The 19899-nt window shown below is 34.9% G+C and overlaps 3 protein-coding genes across 5 annotated transcripts; all 3 read left to right on the top strand.

Annotated features, from left to right (window-relative positions):
* Nucleotides 1-1053: 1053 nt before the first annotated feature.
* On the top strand, nt 1054-3675 carry LOC132174370 (expansin-A7-like). Its single transcript, XM_059586036.1, has 3 exons — nt 1054-1225; nt 2135-2450; nt 3363-3675. Exons 1-3 carry the CDS (start codon nt 1054-1056, stop codon nt 3673-3675), a joined length of 801 nt encoding a protein of 266 aa, XP_059442019.1.
* Nucleotides 3676-5080: 1405 nt separating this feature from the next.
* Nucleotides 5081-6407, top strand: LOC132176410 (uncharacterized). The gene has a single exon (XM_059588603.1). The coding sequence runs from the start codon at nt 5324-5326 to the stop codon at nt 6302-6304; it is 981 nt and encodes a 326-aa protein (XP_059444586.1). The 5' UTR covers nt 5081-5323; the 3' UTR covers nt 6305-6407.
* Nucleotides 6408-12390: 5983 nt separating this feature from the next.
* LOC132174789 (B-type cell cycle switch protein ccs52A-like) lies at nt 12391-17769 on the top strand. Of its 3 annotated transcripts, none has more exons than XM_059586467.1 (10): nt 12391-13307; nt 13395-13517; nt 14376-14480; nt 15067-15246; nt 15535-15597; nt 15717-15917; nt 16491-16592; nt 16689-16751; nt 16881-16949; nt 17276-17769. In XM_059586467.1, the coding sequence occupies exons 1-10, from the start codon at nt 12864-12866 to the stop codon at nt 17291-17293; spliced, it is 1368 nt and encodes a 455-aa protein (XP_059442450.1). In that variant the 5' UTR covers nt 12391-12863; the 3' UTR covers nt 17294-17769. The 3 variants fall into 3 exon arrangements, 2 of the variants coding, with proteins under 2 accessions (XP_059442450.1, XP_059442449.1); XM_059586466.1 differs by having other exon boundaries at nt 17271-17769; XR_009439372.1 differs by lacking the exons at nt 16881-16949; nt 17276-17769 and having other exon boundaries at nt 15717-15912.
* Nucleotides 17770-19899: the final 2130 nt, after the last annotated feature.

The following is a 19899-nucleotide window of genomic DNA, read 5'->3' as shown; positions in this document are numbered from 1 at the left end:
ATGCTTGGTTATGTTCTTTTAATTTGACTAATAGAGTTTTGAAGTTTATTTAACACCCCACCCCCCCCCCCCCAAAAAAAAAAAAAAAAAAGACTTTTTGGTGTTTTATTTAAATTGGTCAACCCAATGTTTTTAGTATGTGCTTAATTAAATGTTTCTAAAAGAAAATGAAAAAACTTCCACCACCCAAACATATATGAAATTCAATTGCTAAAATCATAAAAGACAAAATCTTTTATACTAGGTCAGATGAAATTTTTCTAAAACAATATATTAAACTGACATTTATTCTTAGAATATGTCATTCTTACATTTATTTTTAATAGAAAAAAAAAAAAAAAAAAAAAAAGAAGCAAAATTAGTCATTGTGGTTTACTTGATTTGCAATGAGCTAACTGTGGTATCAAAATAAACTCAGAGGTTTCTGAAGTGTGCTAAAAAAAAAAATTTAACTAAGTGTCACATTAACGGAATCTGTTAAATTCATCGACGAAATTTAACTGTAAAGACTAAATTATTTTTTTGGCATACCTCAGGAGTACTTCTGAATTCATTTTAATACAACAATGAGTTAATTGCAAATCAAGTAAACCACATGAACCGATTCTGTATTTTTCCCTTTTTAATATAATCATCTAATCTAGCTAGCAACAAATGTCAATTGAAAAACTTTGTCCAATAGTAAATAGAATCCATTTTAATTTGCACCCCTAATTCTGAAATTTGGACAAATCAAATAACAAATTTATTATTACGTACTTAACATTATTTGAATTTGGTTATAAAACCTGCCCCCACGTTCCAAACTATAATAATAATTATAATGGTCAGTCATCTCAATCATATAGTTTTCATGTAATTAAAAAAATGTAAGCTTTTTCGAATATTGTTTGGAAATTTTATTATTTAAGTTGAAAGACTCAATCTTCGTGAGGATCACGAAGGAATTGTTTTCTCTTTTGGAATTGTTGTTGGACGTTTATATAAGATAGCACGTACAAGTCAATATGCAAATCACATTAGGGAGCTCTAGCAAAAGTCAGTAAAGGAACCATGGCTTCTTCTTCTTCCCTGCAATTATGGAGGTTTAGCTTCTTCTTGATGGCATCGACATTGGCAATGATCATCAGCAGCAAACCAACAGTTGCTGTAATCTTCCGACCGAGCCCATGGCAGCTTGCCCACGCCACCTTTTATGGCGATGAGACTGCCGCCGAGACCATGGGTACTGAATATTCACATCATTATATATAATTTATATATTCATCATTTACTTTAAGCAAAAAAAAAAAAAAAACAGAATAATCATAATGTGAAATAAATAATTTTTTCTCGTTGATCCAATCACAACGGGTAATTTAGGTTTTTTTACTTTTTATTTTTTTTAATCCGAGTTTTAATGCATTGTTAATGGTGAAGACCAAAATCACCATATATCATGCAATTTTTATTTTTTTTAAAAAAAATAAAAACAATCATGAAACTCTTTTAAGACACGGCCACTTTATGACCCCAGGTAAACCTCAGATACACAATTCTAACCATAAAACCATGTATCGGTAGAGTAAGAACTCGAATGCATTGCAGATCTTGTAATATCAATAACCAAATGAGTTGACCATATAAGTTATTTTGCTTCTTCTGTATGGGTTATATGGTAAAAATTGGCTCTTGTTGTTAGTAATATTAGGTAAAGGTGAAATCAATTTTAAATGTTTTATGTTTTAGATTGTTTTTGTTTTTTTTTTTTTAATAAAAAAGAAAAAAGAAAAAAAGAAAAAGAGAGAGAAATAGAATGGTTTTAATAAACAAAGCCATTGTATCTTCTAATGAAAAAACATGATTTAATTTGGTTAGGATAAAGTTTTATTTCAAATTAAGTTAGAAGAAATTCTTTTAATTTAGTCTATTAAACTAACATGTATCTCACATGCCTTAAAAATGTATATACAAATCAATGAAATCACATGCTCTAAGAAAAACATTGATGCCAATTAATTTAATAGATTAAATTGAAAGAATTTCCTTGAACCTCTTAGAGAAAAATGTTATCCTTTTGTATCTTGGGAGAAGTACAAAAAAGTTAAATTGAATAATGGAAAATTGATGTCTGTTTTCTGAATTGGGTTCACAGGAGGAGCTTGTGGGTATGGTAATCTGTTTGTCAATGGCTACGGAACAGACACGGCGGCCTTGAGCTCAACTTTGTTCAACAATGGCTACGCCTGTGGGACTTGTTACCAGATTAAGTGCTATCAATCAAAATGGTGCTTTTCACAGGTGCCGTTCACCACCGTGACGGCGACGAACCTTTGCCCGCCAAATTGGTCTCAGGACTCCAACGCCGGCGGGTGGTGCAACCCACCTCGAACTCACTTTGACATGTCCAAGCCTGCTTTCATGAAAATTGCACAGTGGAAGGCTGGCATTGTCCCTGTCATGTACCGCAGGTAATTAGACTTATTACCCGTCACAAATATTATAAAGTTCACAAAAATGTAAAGTTAGAGTTGTATTAATTTGCAATAAGTTTTTTTAGGGTTTAAAAATTAATTTAAAACTCTTTATAGTAAGCATAAATGATAAATTACTTTTTATTCTAAACTTTTGTTGAAAATTTTGATTGAAACTGTGTTGAACCACCCCTAAATAGTTGGGATGGGGTTCGGCTGGACCAAGTTTTGGACAAAAATGCCCTCTTGTTTTAACTAAATGGATCCCCTCCATTTCATTTGAAATGGAGAAGATCTTTTTCCAGTTCGGCTACCCCTTTAGCTAATTAGGGTGGTCCGTCTGCCTAATAGATCTTCTTTTCTTTTTCTTTTTTAATTTATATTCTTCTTTTTGTTTTTATATTCTTTTATTTTTAGTATAAGACACATTCGTATTATTATTGTTGATGATGTGGCTTTATGATAGTTTTCGATCAAAATTTCAAATGAAAGTTTGGGGGGTTGGGGGAGTTGTTTTCCATTTATGTCGTTAATGATCAACTTATTGTAAATTGATATAACCACATGGATTGATTTTACATTTTTTTTTCTGAAAAGTAAATGCCAAAACCAACTATGCTTAAAGTAGGGGGGAAAACTAGGAGAAAGCATTGTGCCCCGGGTTGCAATTTCCACATTTCACGACTTAAAACGACAAATATCCTTAATAATTTTTCGTGAAGGGTATTTTTTGTCGTTTTGAATCAAGAAAGAGTGACATTATAGGTTGGGGAACATTGTAAAAATTAAAACATTTTAGGACGTTAAGGATAGCAGTTAGAGGGGGTAAATGTAATGAGCCCAAAAATCTATCTTAGACATAAATCTCCTGGAAAAAACTTGTTCATTAGCTCCATGTGATTCTTGTAGAGTGCCATGCCAAAGGACAGGAGGGCTTCGATTCGCCTTCCAAGGAAATGGGTACTGGTTGCTGGTGTATGTGATGAATGTTGCAGGTGGAGGAGACATATCTGGAATGTGGGTGAAGGGGAGCAGAACAGGGTGGATAAGCATGAGCCACAACTGGGGAGCTTCATACCAAGCATTTGCAACTCTGGGAGGCCAATCTCTTTCCTTCAAGATCACCTCATACTCAACCAAGGAGACCATAATTGCATGGAATGTTGCCCCTGCGAGCTGGAATGTTGGGCTCAGTTATAAGACAAATGTCAACTTCCACTGATTTTACAAGCTCTTCTTTCTGATCTTTCTAAATTATACTGCAGTTTTTTTGTTTGTCACTTCGTTTATGGAGGACTTTCCATGTCTTTATATGTGATATTTCTCATGAATTCACAAAAACTCTGTATTTTTCACCTGCTGCTATGAGAGCAGAAGCTCATGCCAATACATATTAGGATCACTACTTTCATGTTAATCTTATTAACTATCTTTGATAGGAATGAAAGGATTGACTGAGAGTTGCCTGATTTATCTCCCTTTGTGTCCTGCGCAAATTCAAGTACAATCTCCTAAAGTCAACTCAAAAACTTGAACAAGAAGATTGTCTAAAGCATTAGACAAAAAACAAAATAGTAAGTGCTACATATCATTTTGTTTCTGAACTAATCTTCAGAATATACCATTGTTTCATCAAACAAACTTCTTTTTGGTTATAATTAGTGCACCAAAAAGAAAAAAAAAAAATTACTTAAGATTTTGCATCTATTTATTTAGCAGTTTCAAAATGTGCGATTTGAAAAAATAATAATTTCAAAATATAGTTAATGAATACATGATTTTTAAAACGCAGGTAATTGTTCCATAAAATCGCAGTTCGGCCTTTAAAATCGTGTGCGTTTTAAAATGCATCTTCATGCATATTGAAAACACAAATTTTTCTACATTTTCAAACCACCATTTTTTTCAGACGCACTCCCAAACTAGAAGCATTTGGTGATTTTGTTTAAGAACAGGTGTTTTGTCGGCCAAAATTGTAGAGCGAAACCCATTCTTAATCTGTCTTTAGCAATGTTAGTCTTGTGATGCAATAGTCACAAGACATAATTAGTGCTCTTTGTAAGGTACCAATGAATGGTGTACTAAAGGAATGGACAATTTGTTTTTCCAAATGGTTCTTGTTTGAATGCCCCATGTGAAAATTTGGACACATTAAAAGGGAAAACAAATAGAATACAATGGTAGCTAACATGAGACCCACAAAGTTGGTCAAGTGGCAGACATGTCATCAAACACAAGTAGGGTGATGGAGCCCCTAGGGTATACAATGTCCTCATTTCTTTCTCTAAGCACGCCAAAGCCCCTTTTTCATTCCCTTTTGCCATGAAGTATCATCATCATCAGCCCACGCCCCCAAAATCATATCTCCCATCCTTTGCCATATGATCCTAGTTAGCTAGCTAGCCCCTTTGACACCTCAAAATTTACATCCTATGGCAAACCAGCAAAACTATGCTGCAGTCCAGCAGTAGAAGATTCATTTTGCTAGCTCTTCATGATAGCCCTACCTCATCTAAAACAACAGGCAACCTTTTCTTACCAGGAACTTTTACAGCCACCTAACGTGGTATAGAAACAATAAAAGAACTTTCTTCTCTCCTTTTGCTTCCTGACTCTTCAGACTTCAATCCATCAAAGCTTTTTCTGCCATATAAATTTCTCCAACAGTCTAAACTTTTCTCTTTGTGACCTCAGTAGTCCCGTTACATCTGCAGGAAAAGAAGCTAATCTAGATTTAGTGATCACACTTTTCAAGCTCTTCTTTTAATGACCAGTCCCAGAAAATTTAGAAGTTAAATCCATGCTACTGCATTTTCAAGCCCCAGAAAAACAGAGAACACCATACTACTACTACTACTACATTTTATCCAATGTCTTCTAAACCAACCTCATCTCATCACATGGGCTCCCTCTTCTCTATTATCACATTGATAATCCTTTCATGGGCATCCTTAGCATCAAAAAAAGCTGAAGCTCAGGGAATTCAATCAGCCCATCTTCTTGATCTTTACATCAGAGACTACACTTTTAAGTCCTACAACCAACACTTCAGGACTGGAATACTGCACACTGTACATTTACCAGCAAACTTCTCTGGCATCAGGGTCGACACGGTGAGATTCAGATGCGGCAGCCTCCGAAGATATGGTGCACAGGTTAGGGAATTTCATCTGGGTGTTGGTGTGACTGTGCATCCATGTGTGGAGAGAGTCATGGTAGTTAGGCAAAAGTTGGGATCCAATTGGTCTTCCTTATACTATGCTAATTATGATCTATCAGGATACCAACTTGTGTCTCCTATTCTAGGCCTTCTAGCTTATAATGCTGGAACCAATGTGAATTTCAGCAACTCTTTTGAGCTTGGAATTCTTGCAGGAGCAAAACCCATCAGAGTAGACTTCAGCAACACTACAAAGTTGAGCAATATGCAGGGAATTATGCCATATTGTGCTAGTTTTGAGAGTGATGGAAAAGTCACACTAGCAAATCAGGTATCACCTAATGTATGTGTAGCAACAAGGCATGGCCATTTTGGATTGGTCATTGAGACCCCCCGGCCAGGGCAGTTGAGGGGAAAGATTAGCCGGTGGAAAGTGGCGGTCGGAAGTTCCGTCGGGGCGGCATTGGGTGCTTTTCTTTTGGGTTTGCTTCTGGTGGCATTGTTTGTCAAGGTGAAGAAGAAGTCAAGAATGGAAGAGATGGAGAGAAGGGCCTATGAAGAAGAAGCTTTGCAGGTTTCCATGGTTGGACATGTGAGAGCTCCTACAGCATCTGTAACTCGAACATTGCCTGCAATTGAGCATGAGTACGTACCTCCTCCTCCTCGTGGAATTGTCCATTTGTGTCTCTGATTATTCTTTTGTAAGAGTAGCTGAAAAAAGAGAAAGGTATTGGTTATGAGATAAAAACAAATTCAAGCATAGGTTCCACATATTGGGAGAGGGACAAATCTGTTTGTCAGCACTGATGATTCATTATTCTTTTTTCTTCAATTCGAAAAAATTAATGATGTTTGTAGAATTTATTTTTTATTAGGAGCTAGATGTTCCAAATCGAATTCATTTACAAAACAAACTTCGATCATCTTCTAGCTCTCATCAGTCAAAACTCACAATTTCTTACCCTCATTGGGAAATTAACAAAGTAGAATTGATACGAGTAATGCGGTACTATACCTATATTAATATTCTAGTGTCATCCCATTAGATTAATGTCGTAATCATTGTTTAAAAAAAAACTAAAAAAAAAAAAAGCTAGTGAGATGGGAGTGTAATATTTAGTATTACTCTTGAAAGAAAACTAGATCAGCATCAGAAATAAGTAATATTAAAAATCACACTTTAACCCTTAAATTAACACTTGTTAAAAGAGCAATGTTGTATACTACATCTTTATCCCACTTTTATTTTACTATGCTTATGTGGCAGGGTGTAGTAGTCGTTGGATAGTTTGTATTTTAACTAGCTAGGGTTGATCCAATGGCTATTATATCATTTCATGATATGTGTCTAAAATATATGTAATTTTTACATGTATTAAAAAAGCAAGTTTGAAAACATTAATTTAATAATTTAATTAAAGAAAATTCTTCCGAGAGAAAAACAAAATGTCCATATATGTTGTAAAATTAGGGGTTATACAAAACTAAAGTAAAGGGGAAGTGGATCCAACTCACTGAAAAAAAAAAAAGTAAGAAATCAATTAAGTGCATAAAATTGAAGAAAAAGATACTTTCTTCTACGTTGTTTGCTTTCTACACAAAAGGCAACGTCACATCTCATGCTTCAACACAAAGACTCCACTTTTCATTTCTTTACTTTGTCAAAGGCAATTATATAACACAGATGCTTGAAGATGCAGATATGTTATTAGCCATCATTTAGGTTGGAAGTGAGAGGGAGCAAATAATAACCTCCCATAGCGTGGCTTGTATTGAATTTTTTTAATATTACATAATTGAGATTTTCTACTTCGAAGGATTATGCAATATATAGCTTTGTGCCAGATTGAGATCCGACCTCTCATCTAAGTCGTTCATTTTAAATGAATAGTCCAAGTCGTGACAATAATTTTTTTTTTTTTTTTTTTAAATGTGATTATTTGGGTGGTTGAAGAACCCCTTATAACTAGCTAAAGAGGATGGTTCGGCCAACCCTCCAAAACGGCCATTAGGGGTGGCCGAACCAACCCCTTAACCACCCCAAGTTTGCAACAACCATATGATGACCCTTCTTCCTTCTTTTTTATTTGTTATCATGATACGGTTAGGATGAGATGGGTTGAGTTGGAATTTTTTTTTTAATGTGAAATTTCAGGCTTTCCATAATGATCAAATCATACAACTTCCGAAGAAATAATAATATCATGAAGAAAAACATGATATTCTTCCATCCAAATTTTATTCATGTTGACTTGGAAATTATGATTAATAGATTAGATTATTTTAAATTAGGATTATAGTTTATCATTTTAGGTGTTATTCAATTGTAGTGTATTTAAAGACTATTTGGTTGTAATTAAAGGAATCATAGAAAAATATTAGTAAATACATGGCATTCTCCCGTCTTAAGTGGAGTTTTGTGGACTCTCCTACATGAAATGAGTTATTGTAGTTTCTTCTATCCGAAAGAAGCTATTGTAATCTCTCCTACTCCAAAGAAATAAGGTAAAGTCCACTTAACCTCCTCAAATTACCACCGTAATGACAATCTACGCCCTAAACTATCAATTGCGACAATTTACCCCACAAACTATCAAAACAATAACAATGTACCTCCAATGCTAGCAAAATGGCGAAATTACTCCTATAGAATTTTCAATAAGACAAAAATACCCTTAAAATTTGAAAAAAAAAATTATTATCATTTTTTATTTTAATAAGGGTAATTTCGTCATTTTGTTAAAATTTGGGGTACATTGTCATTGTTTTAGTAGTTTGTAGGGTAAATTATCACAATTGATAGTTTGGGGAGTAGATTGTCATTAGAGTGATAGTTTGAGGGGGTTAAATGAACTTTACCCAAAAAAATATAATTATTTTACTCAAACAAGTACTTTAACCAAGTGCATTTCCATTGGCACCGTTCATTTTAAATAAACAACTCATACAAGACCTAGGTCCCTTTCATCTCAACGGAACTTCCCAATAAAGTAGAATTGAAAAATGGAGAAGAAATGCCTCTTTTACTAAAAAGAACACGAATGATTTGTTCTAGTAGAAGGAAGAAATAATTGCAGGGGCCATTACATGACCCATCTCTCTTTAACACCTAAGTGTTGATTAACAATAAGATTCTCTCTATTTAATATTAGAATGAAAACCAAGACACGAAACCTTAAAGCATAAAGAGATAACCCATATTTTGGTCTTTAAAAAATATTAGAAATTTCAATTTAATTTATGATGTAAAAAGTTTTAATCAAGTCTCTAATTAATTTTGCAACGCCCCGCAGGATATTTGCATTATTTTACAATATTTATGTTGCGCTACTACTACTTTCCTAAAAAATAAAAAAAATAAAAGCAGTGGAAATGCCATATAAATTTATTTTTTTTTTCTTTTTTAACGTAACCAAACTTTCACACATCAAAGCCTTTTTATAGCTACATTTTTCTTTGATATATTATGATCATAGAGTACATAGTTGTTTTAGTGTGGGGGGTCTAATGTCTATTATGATCGTATACCGGTCATCTTTTCGTGGTCTTTTGGGCATTCAAAGGCTTACATCTTTTATGTATTTAGGAGTTGTCTTCGTGGGCCTGCTTTCTTAAAACAATTTTTTTGTTGCTGGCCCACGATTTGGATTCTTTTTCTCTTATGGCGCACATGCAGGTCCTCTAAAATTGGCCCTCAACCAAAACAAACCATAAATATTTAACACACAAAAATAACCAAACTCTCACTACCTTAAAGCCTTAAATCATCATTCTAAAACCTCAAAACGACAATAATAATCAGTGGTCACAAAAAACCTTAAAAAAAGAGACCTTAGAACATTCTCATCCAGCTGGATAGCCAAGATGCTAAAATGGGACCAAACGTACACCGAAATGCTGAAATATTTGGTAAGCCGCTATGATGCTCAAGAGTCAAAACAATCACCAAATGTTTTTTTAAAATTAAAATTAAAATTAAAAATTAAAAATATGCAACATTCTATTTTCTCTCAAATAAAGAATAAACAAATTTTTCAAAATGAATATTTAAATGAAATAATGAAAATAAATAGTTAAAAGTGATAGCTAAAAAATTAAAAAATAAATAAATAAGGAAGATTTTTTTTAAGTTAAAATATTGAATAAGGGTTGGCTTGAGATTTTAAAAAGTCAGCGTTTGGCAAAATAAAAATTTGGCATTTAAAATCTGCATTTTTAAATTACAATTTTTTAAAAACGTAACTCCCTCTAACTCCATAGTCTCTCTCATCTCAAACCTTTTCATCAACTCCACGTTACCACATCTCTCTCATCTACATCTTTAATTAATGGGTTAAATTCACTTTACCCTCTAAAATTTTAAAAGTTTTTTAATTCAAACTCCAATGTTTAAAAATTGGCAATGTACACTCCTAATATTTCAAAAAATTTTAATTTAGACCCTTTGTTACTAATTTTCACTTAATTGGACGGAAATCATCTCACGTACGTCTTACGTCGGATTTTAATGCCCTCTATTCCAATTTTGCCCTCATTAAAACCTATGAAATTATGTAATTACCCTCAATTCATAAGTTTTAATTAGGGTAATTACGTAATTTTATAGGTTTTAATGAAGGCAAAATTGGAATAAAATGCAGCATCAAAATTCCACGTAAGACGCATATGTGATGATTTCCGTCCAATTAGATAGAAATTAGTAACGGAAGGTCTGAATTAAAAATTTTTGAAACATCAAGGGAGTATATTGCCAATTTTAAAACATTGAGGTTCGAATTGAAAAAATTTTAAAACTTAAGGTAAAAGTGAATTTTTCTCTTAATTAATTAATTCTCTCCTATCTTTTTTTTTTTTTTTTTTTTTTTTTCTTGTCTTTTCTAATTCATGTGTACCGCTAATCGAAAGAGGTAGGGACGGAGGTGGGACACAGCGGCAACATGCCAGTGGCTGGGGACCACAACTGCCAGTTTGCCACCACTGACCACTGTCGATGGCAAAATGGAAAGACGCTGATGATGATTAATCTGCACTTGGAGACACATGCAGCAATTTCTGTGCACATTTTGCCTCATAATTATTTCATAATGACGTGTCACTTTTAATTAATTCTCAATTTTTTATTTTTTTTTTTAACAAAAATTGATCTAATAATTTGTTGAAATTATCACCTCAAATATATAAACAATATAATTATCTTTTTAGAAATGCGTCACATCATTTTGTGAGAATTTTTTTTTTTTTTTATAAAATATTTTGTAAGTTTAGCATTTTTTTAATAAAGACAATCTCTACTTTTTTTTTTTTTTTTTTGACAAAAGAAATTTCAATAATTTTTTTTTTCACTCGAAGCTAGCGAAACTCATGCATATACGTACCATGACCGACAACAAAACCATAATGCATGTTGTCGTACTAAATTCAATTTTATTTGTTTTTTTTCCCAACTAATTGGAGTCAACTTTCAATGATTTGACTTATCCATATCATGAACAAAAACACGAGAACTCATAAAAGCTCAAATTCAATTATTGAAATATTTTTTAAATGCCTTTAAAGGGTTTAAAGATTTAAACAATGTCGTTATTATGTATAGCTTAAAAAGAGAATGGGACTTATAAAAACACGTACATTAATTCAGTTAAAAATATTGTCCAATATAATACAAATCATATTCGTTAGTATATTGTATGCTGGAACATATAAATTATTATTTTATTGATAAAAAATAGTATAAATAATAAAATTATTGTTGAAATGTGCAAAACATATCAGGTAATAAAGAGAAGTCCAATGTTTCCAAGTATTTACATTTTACACGTGTTGCAATTTCTAATGAAAAAGTGGTAACGAATTAAACAAATGAACTCAGAAAAATTTTTAAACTGATGTGGTAAGAGTTATTTGCCACTCACAATTGCCGCATCAATTTAAAAAATTTTTAAAATTCATTTGTTTTGCTCCGCTAGTGCTCCTCCTCTCGAGAAATAATGTACTTTTTTTTTCTTCTTTTCTTCCACTAAACGCGTTCGACGATTAATTTCTTAATGCAAAGCTACGCGTCTTGACCCACATGCAGTAGGGCACCAGCATGTGACCCACCCACACCCAAGTCCCACCTTTTTTCTTTTCTTTTCTTTTCTTTTCTCTTGCCAAAGCTTGACCGAATCAAAGGCACACAAATTATATATATATATATATATATATATATATAAATTTCTTATTAGTTTCCACTATCAACTTCTTTAAACCACTTTGAGCTTATAACAAAATCTGTGAAATATTTTGATATCGAACTAGTGACCAACTGATTAAATGAATAGAAAATTAGGAAAACTAAAAATAGATCCTCTAGTCAATAATGACTGATCCGAGGAAGGAGGAATGTGGTTTAATGAGTTCTTAGCGTTGCATGTAGTAAGAAGACAAGTGATTCATGTTTAGTAGTGTTTGATAATTCCCGTTAAATTAAATTGGTTAGATTTTAGTTAACATATGTGACCAAAATTCGACAAGCGACATTTAAAAATAATAACTTTTTACACGACCTAACCACTCAACTCAAAATTAAAGGAGTAGCTCAATAGACTATAAATTATACTTCATGAAGTAAAATTCACTATATAAATCTTCATTTCTCCCTCTCTTGTGTGGACGTATAAAAACAAAAAAATAAAATAACATATTAGAATTTTGAGATTTAATACAATTAAATAAATTAGAATTAATTTATATAAGTTTATCCCTGTGCCTCGACCAACTCAAATTTCGGGTGCTAAACAAGTACATGGACAGAGTCGACAGACCGAGCAAAGAATAGGCAGATTCCGAATCATCATCGCACCCGATGGAATCACACGAACTCTTAGTCTTAGATTCCCGGCAAAGGTAACCGCAGCCTGTCAGGACGGGAACCATAATGCTTCTTCAGCAGCAGAAAACAGAGCAGTGGACTAGTCTCCCGTTTGAACACATTCTCTAGTGGGTTCTCTGGCTTCAGTGCAGATTTCACCTGTTTCTTCACAGAGACGACAACCTCAGGATTTGGAAAGATGAGCTTGATCGGAAAAAGACAGGCTCATCTCAACAACGTGACAATGCTTTCTCGCCGCAAAGGAAACCTCAATTCTCCGAATGACTTCTGAAGAACCAAATCCTCATACATCGATCCAACGGTCAAAAAATTCGTTTTCTCGGAGATTCAGTTCCTCAAATCTGAAAAGGGTTTGTGTTTTCTCTTATTGGGTTTCTCAATGGACCATCCCACGGTTCAGAGATTACCCAGCGAGTCGTCGGAGCTGAATCTTACTCCGACGAGGTCCGACGAGGAGCTGGCCCGTTTGCGCAACACCGAGCGCCTTGTCAACCCGAACCACGGCCGAGCGCCGTCAAGGATCTTATCCGACAGGTTCATCCCGTCCAGGACGGGTTCGAACTTCGCTCTCTTCCACCTCAGTCCAGAGCGTCCCGAGGACAGCGTCTATTCCAGGCGACTTCGCCGTGCGCTTTTCCCACCGGCCACGCCCGAGAACGGAAGCGATTCGATGAACCCACCAAACCGCAATATCTTCCGGTATCAGACCGTGACTCGCCGGCCCTTGCACTCCGTTTCTCTACCGGAGTCTTACGATGACGATGCCGAGGTTAATCATTTCCCGCTAAACGCTTCCCGGAAGATTCCAAAGTCTCCTTATAAGGTATATCGTTGATTTAATTTGGTTATGTGTGTTTAATTGGTATGGGATTTGTGGGACTTACGTAGATAATATTGGTGATTTTGGTAGATTTTGGATGCGCCGGGATTGCAAGACGATTTTCATCTCAATCTAGTGGATTGGTCCAAGCATAACGTGTTGGCGGTTGGTTTGGGAAATTGTGTCTACTTGTGGAATGCAAATAGTGACGGGGTGAGTTTTTCTTTTTTTCTTTTTTCTATATATATATATATATATATGAGTACACATTCTCCCAAACTAGTACTCCACCATAAGTGTATTTACCTCTTAAAAAAGAAAAAATTTACAGGACGGTTGCGCAGCCCCCCTTAACATAAGAGAGAGGCCACACAGCCTAGCCTAGGTTAGATTAGGGTGACCCCTCTATGGCTCTATCTTATACTAGGGTTGTATGCAGCCACCCCTAAAAACACAGCACATATGGGGTGTTTATGTGGCCACTCCTTTGTGCGAGGTTTTTTTTGTTAACCGGAGTTACCAAAATGGGGCATTTTCATGCAAAACAAGTGCAAAAATGGTTCAAACGCATGTGCTAGTCACATTTGACATTTTCCATCCAAACTAACTGTCAAATTTGACATAGTAACTTAAAATATTTTGGTACTTTATAAGTTCGAATTGTTGTGAGTCAGTATTTTTGAGGTATAAAGTGCAATTGGGGTAGTTGTTTTAGGAGGTTAAAACATAATTTACCCTTCTGTTTTTTATTGCACCATTTCATGATTGTGTTCCTATTTATGGCATTGTTTGATGCTTCTTGGCATGCTACACGCAGGTAACCAAGTTATGTGACTTGGGAATTCATGACACTGTAATTTACCCTTCTGTTTTTTATTGCACCATTTCATGATTGTGTTCCTATTTATGGCATTGTTTGATGCTTCTTGGCATGCTACACGCAGGTAACCAAGTTATGTGACTTGGGAATTCATGACACTGTAATTTACCCTTCTGTTTTTTATTGCACCATTTCATGATTGTGTTCCTATTTATGGCATTGTTTGATGCTTCTTGGCATGCTACACGCAGGTAACCAAGTTATGTGACTTGGGAATTCATGACACTGTCTGTTCGGTAGGGTGGTCTCGGCACGGTACACGTCTTGCTGTTGGAACTAACAATGGAAAAGTGCAGGTTAGAGGCAGTGTACATAATAAGAACTTATTGTTTTCAATTTTGGGATATGTTTCTTATTTAACTAAACAAGGGGTAATACTTTTTTCAACTGGGAAGATAGACTAAAGTAGGATTTATCATGAAACTATGATGAAGAATGTAATCATCAATTCTTATAATTGAAGGTTTTTTAATTAGTGAACTTGAAATCCTTCAAAAATTGCAGATGCAATTGTTGATTATTTAGGATTCACTTAGATCATTGATGAAAAGCTACATTAATTAGAACTTGCAAGAGTAAGTGGGAGCCTTGAGTGATCTCCTTTAAGTTGATTCATTGGTACAGCATTGCCATCATGAGCAGCAACCAGCCCTTAATTAGCGGCTTCTTAGGCCTGCTCTTCTTCTGTGATTCTGGAAAGTGAAGAAACTAAAGCAGTCATCTTCTTCTTGATTTGTTTTTCTGTTTCATAAAGTGTGATTTGTTCTCACCATCACTGTTCAATTTAAATTCTTCCTATCTTCTTGTGTTATTCTTAAATGTTTGGCATAAAATGTGCTACCTGCCATATTTAGCTGATGTGTTCAAAAACCTTCTATGTAGATTTGGGATGCATCTTGCTGTAAGAAGGTAAGAACTATGAAGGGTCATCGGTTACGTGTTGGGGCCTTAGCCTGGAGTTCAACTCTTTTGTCTTCTGGTAGCCGGGACAAGAGTATTTTCCAACGAGATATTCGTGCTCAACACGATTATGTTAGTGAACTCTGTGGACACAACTCAGAGGTCAGATTCTTTAACATCTTGTTCAGCTTAATTTGACTTCTGGTGAATCAAGATTTGTATTTTCCATTGTCCTTTTTTTTTCTTTTTTTTTTTTTTCTTTTTTCTACTCGGCATCTTTACACCATCTTTAGTGTTCATGAATGCTAAAATTGCTAAATAGATATCTGTTGCTTTTTCCATTTTAATCATCGTCTTCGGTTCATGGACTTTTTTTTATCTCTATTTAATATTCTTTTGTCTCGGTTCATGGAATTTTCCGAGCTTGAAGGTCAATTGATTGTGTTTTAGGTTTGTGGACTGAAGTGGTCTTATGATAATCGTCAATTAGCATCTGGCGGCAATGATAATAGAGTATGTGATGACATTTCTTTCTTTCTTTTTTTTTTTTTGGTCTGATTGTTTGCATTTCACAGGTATTTTGTTCATTCTTTCTGCATTATTGACTGACAGTTCATCTCACATGCGTGTAGCTTTTTGTTTGGAATCAAAATTCAACTCATCCAATGCTTAGGTCCTCTGAGCATACCGCGGCAGTAAAAGCTATTGCATGGTCTCCCCATGTTCATGGACTTCTTGCATCTGGGGGAGGAACTGCAGACGAATGTATTCGTTTCTGGAGTACAACCACAAACTCACACTCGAGCTTGAGCTGCATTGATACTGGAAGTTCGGTAATCTGCTTCTCATTTTTTGTTTCTGCCATATTGACTTCCTTTTTAATTGGATCTGGTATACACATGGAATAGGTGAATCTTTTCTTTTAGTTGTCTTTTCACTTCTTGTCCCAAGCATAAAGAATAGAAAGATGAGGTTCTTCTTTTTCTGTTTCTCTGATCTCTTGGTCTCTCAGAGAAGGGGTGTAATTTTTACTAATCTTTAGATGTTTGTGAAATATATATATATATAAATTCTTTCACATGATGCTGAAACTAAGTGGTACCATGAAACCATTTTACTGCTTTCAAGGATATTAATCTACACAATAGCGATCTCCTTTTCTGCATTTGCTAGCAGTTAATGTATGTATGTCTAAGTTTCTTTTGATAATATCAAATGATGCCTCTAATAGATGATAAAGGCAAACTAGTTTGTGCTGTGGGAGTTGATCCATTCAAACTATTTTCTGCTTGATAGTTGTAGTAGATTGAAAGATTCATTTTCCCTTTGGAAGGATTCTCCCCTCCACCCCTTCACTCTCTATCTGTTTTTTTGAGATATACTGATCTCCTCTGCACATATGTTAGGTATGCAATCTTGTGTGGTCCAAGAATGTCAATGAACTTGTCAGCACCCATGGATACCTTCAAAACGAGATAATAGTTTGGAGATATCCTGCCATGTCAAAGGTACAAAGTTCATGTGTTGTGATGCAAGTATATTTTATCAGTTTTTTTTTTTTTTTTTTAAAGAAAAAAAAAATCGATTTTTGTCTCCTAATGTAGTTGGCAACGCTTAAAGGCCATACAGATGAAGTTCTCTATCTTGCCATATCACCTGATGGACAGGTAGTTTCTCCTTCGTTCCTTCTAATGATACTAATCCTTTCATATAATAAAAAAGCCAGCTATATAAGTCAACTCCCCATATGTTTATGCTTGTTCTTTTCTTAACTGTAGTAATCATTGTTGTTTCAGACAATTGTCACGGGAGCTGCAAACGAAATACTTAGGTTTTGGAATGTGTTCCCTCCCTCTATATCACAGGTAAATGATTCATTAGATGAATCCAGACTTTTTGGTACTTCGTAGTTTTGATGCTGTTATATATGTCTCAAGTTTTGTCTTCCTCCACTTGGTTTGACTGCAGTTGATATATATAGATATATAACTCATGACATGAACTGATTCTCAATTCCACTAGATATCCCCTCTTGTCTATAAGATATATATATACATAGAGAAACTAGATCAATCTAGTTGTTCCATGCTTTTTAGCTGCACTTTTTTGTACCTTTAACTCTCTGTTCTCACTTCTCAGTAAAGATAAAAGCAACTGATCATATATGAATATAATTGTTAATGCAGAGCAGGGCCACAGAGATTGTTGAACCTTTTGGAAGAACTACGATCCGTTAACTATTGCAGACAGTTTTGCTTATTGACTGCTCTCAAGTAAAATAAAAAAGAAAAATAAAAATAAAAAAGACAGCTCTCATGTGGGTCTGCTTGATCCAAGGGAAAAGAATTTGCAAGACCTAACAGTGCTCCTAAGATATGGAGTGATGGAACGTCTCTAGTTTCTGACAACCTGAGTATTTTGTACATTGTCTTTTACCTACAAAATACTTTGAGAAATATATTAAAAATAATGTTAAAAATTACATTATTATTTTCATCCTGTGATGTAGCAGTGCTAATCAATCCTTTTTTTAAAAAAAAATTGATTGGCCGCATGAGCAGGGTGAGATAAAAGTGTACATCTTTCTTTTCACTTCAACAGGTTTTTGTATGTAGACATGAGCTGCTAAATATTTTAAGAGGGTACTTGTTATGTATGAGAAGGAAGAATACTTTTTGTTTTTTCTGTTTTTTTTTTCTTGTTTTTTTTTTTCTCCTCTTTTTTGTGTATATTATTGTATTTTCCCTTATCTCAAATGTAGAAGTTCCTTTAAGATAATGCTGATTTTAATGCCAATTATCTACCCATTCAAATGCCAGTTTATGTATCCCCTATATCATGCCTTTTTTTAAATATAATTTTAAAAAAAAAAAAAAAAAAAAGTAAATATCATTTTGGTCCATGTGGTTTACCGTTTTATCAAATACATATAGTAAATATATTATAAGTCTCTGAGTTAACCTACCAAAATTAAAATCTCCTTAACTTTTTAATTTTTTTTTAAAATTTACTTGTTAATCGAAATGTCAATAAAATTTCTACCGTCAAAATTTTATAATCGCTGTTAATTCCAATCAAAACATACGGTTTTGTCACATTAGCATATTAATTTTTTATTAATCTTTAAAAAAAAAAAAAAAAAAAAAAAATCAGAGAGAGCGCGTCGACGGTGGGTTGCCGTCGAGGGTGGTGTCAACGGCCTAGCAAAGCCGTGGACTGGCTCATCAAGAAGGCCAAGTCGGCCATTGACAAGCTAGCTGAGCTACCGCCATGGCATCCAATGGGTAATTCTAGCGCTGCAGCAGCAGAACAAGAAGACCCAAATGGAGGCTCGGCAGACATGGCAATAGCAGAGCAGTCAGAGTCTTCCGGCTACAACTTTCAGCTCCACAGGCAATTAGCTGAGAACCCAGATGAGAATTCAAACTTCATTTCACCAGCTTTAGATTTTGAAGCCATCACAGATACCGTGAAATGTTTATTCCCCACAACCTCTGCAACCTCCTCTCTCAATTTCCATAGCTACCCACCTGACATAATTTCAAGAACCTCCAACCACACCCAAGATCTTGGCCTATACTAGGTGGTTTGGGGGGCCACCCCTATGAATCAAAAACTTTCAAGATGCTAAGTAATTCTCTTGACTTCTCGATGCTTCTGGTTAAAAACAGGTATGCTGAATCCCTGTCAATATACAACCTAACCCAAACACAAAAAAAAAAGACCAATTTTAGGAAAATGATTGTAGTTCCTGCAATAAGCCACTTCAGCAGTCACTAGTCTGTATATCAGAGGAAGAAGCTCACAAGTATACAACATTAATGGCAAATGTTGAAAGAATGATGATGCGGAAATAATAGCGGAAGCAAGAGAGAGAATGAACACAAAGAATTTACAAGTGGCTCGGTGTTAGACACCTATGTTCACCGCTAGAAATACCCTTAAGGACTACATTATGCTCATTAACTTTATTTGTTTACAATACAAAGGTCCATATTTATAGGCTAATGCCTAAATACAATTATAGTAATCAAATCCCCTTGATTTGATTACAATCCCAATATTTAATTATAATAAACTCATAAATAGAAAATATTTCAATATTAACCTAATTATAAAATATATGGAAAATATTATATATTTTTCATATATTCTAACATCCCCCCTCAAACTCAAGGTGGAATATTTTGTAAGCTTGAGTTTGAAATCTGAAACAATAATGACGACGGTGGCAAAAGCCGAGAACGAGCAGTAGATGGTGGAGGCTGCCGGAGGAAATAGAGGATGGCAAGCGGCCAACGACGGCAACAGGTGGCTCGTGAATGCAGAATCAAAAGGGCCGACAACGGGCTAGGGTTGACAATGAGCCAAACTTCAAAAGGGGCCGACAACGGGCCAAGGTTGATAATGAGCTAAACTTTAAAAGGGGCCGACAACGGGCCAGGGCTGACAATAAACCAAACTTCAAAAGAAGCCAACAACGGACCAGGGCTGACAATGAGCCAACCTTCAAAAGGGACCGACAACGAGCCAAAATTCAAAATGGGCCGACAACGGGCCAGAGATGACAATGAGCCAAACTTCAAAATGGTCGACAATGGGCCTGGGTTGACTAGGGCCAAAACATAAAAAGGGCCGACTTTGGCCAAAAATAAAAAGAAACTGAGCCCACTTGAGCGGTTATCAAATCGACGCACCAAATCTGACAGGAGCATGGCGCACATGATGTGGTCACTCGGACTTTTTTTTTTTAAAAGAATCTCATTTTGTGCCATATAGAGATGCCAAAAGCAAAAACAGACCATAAATTTGAAA

Source organism: Corylus avellana, chromosome ca3 (genome assembly GCF_901000735.1).
Source record: "Corylus avellana chromosome ca3, CavTom2PMs-1.0".
Taxonomy (NCBI): Eukaryota; Viridiplantae; Streptophyta; class Magnoliopsida; order Fagales; family Betulaceae; genus Corylus; species Corylus avellana.
The sequence above is the reverse complement of the archived record's forward strand: the minus strand, read 5'-3'. Positions and strand labels throughout refer to the sequence as shown.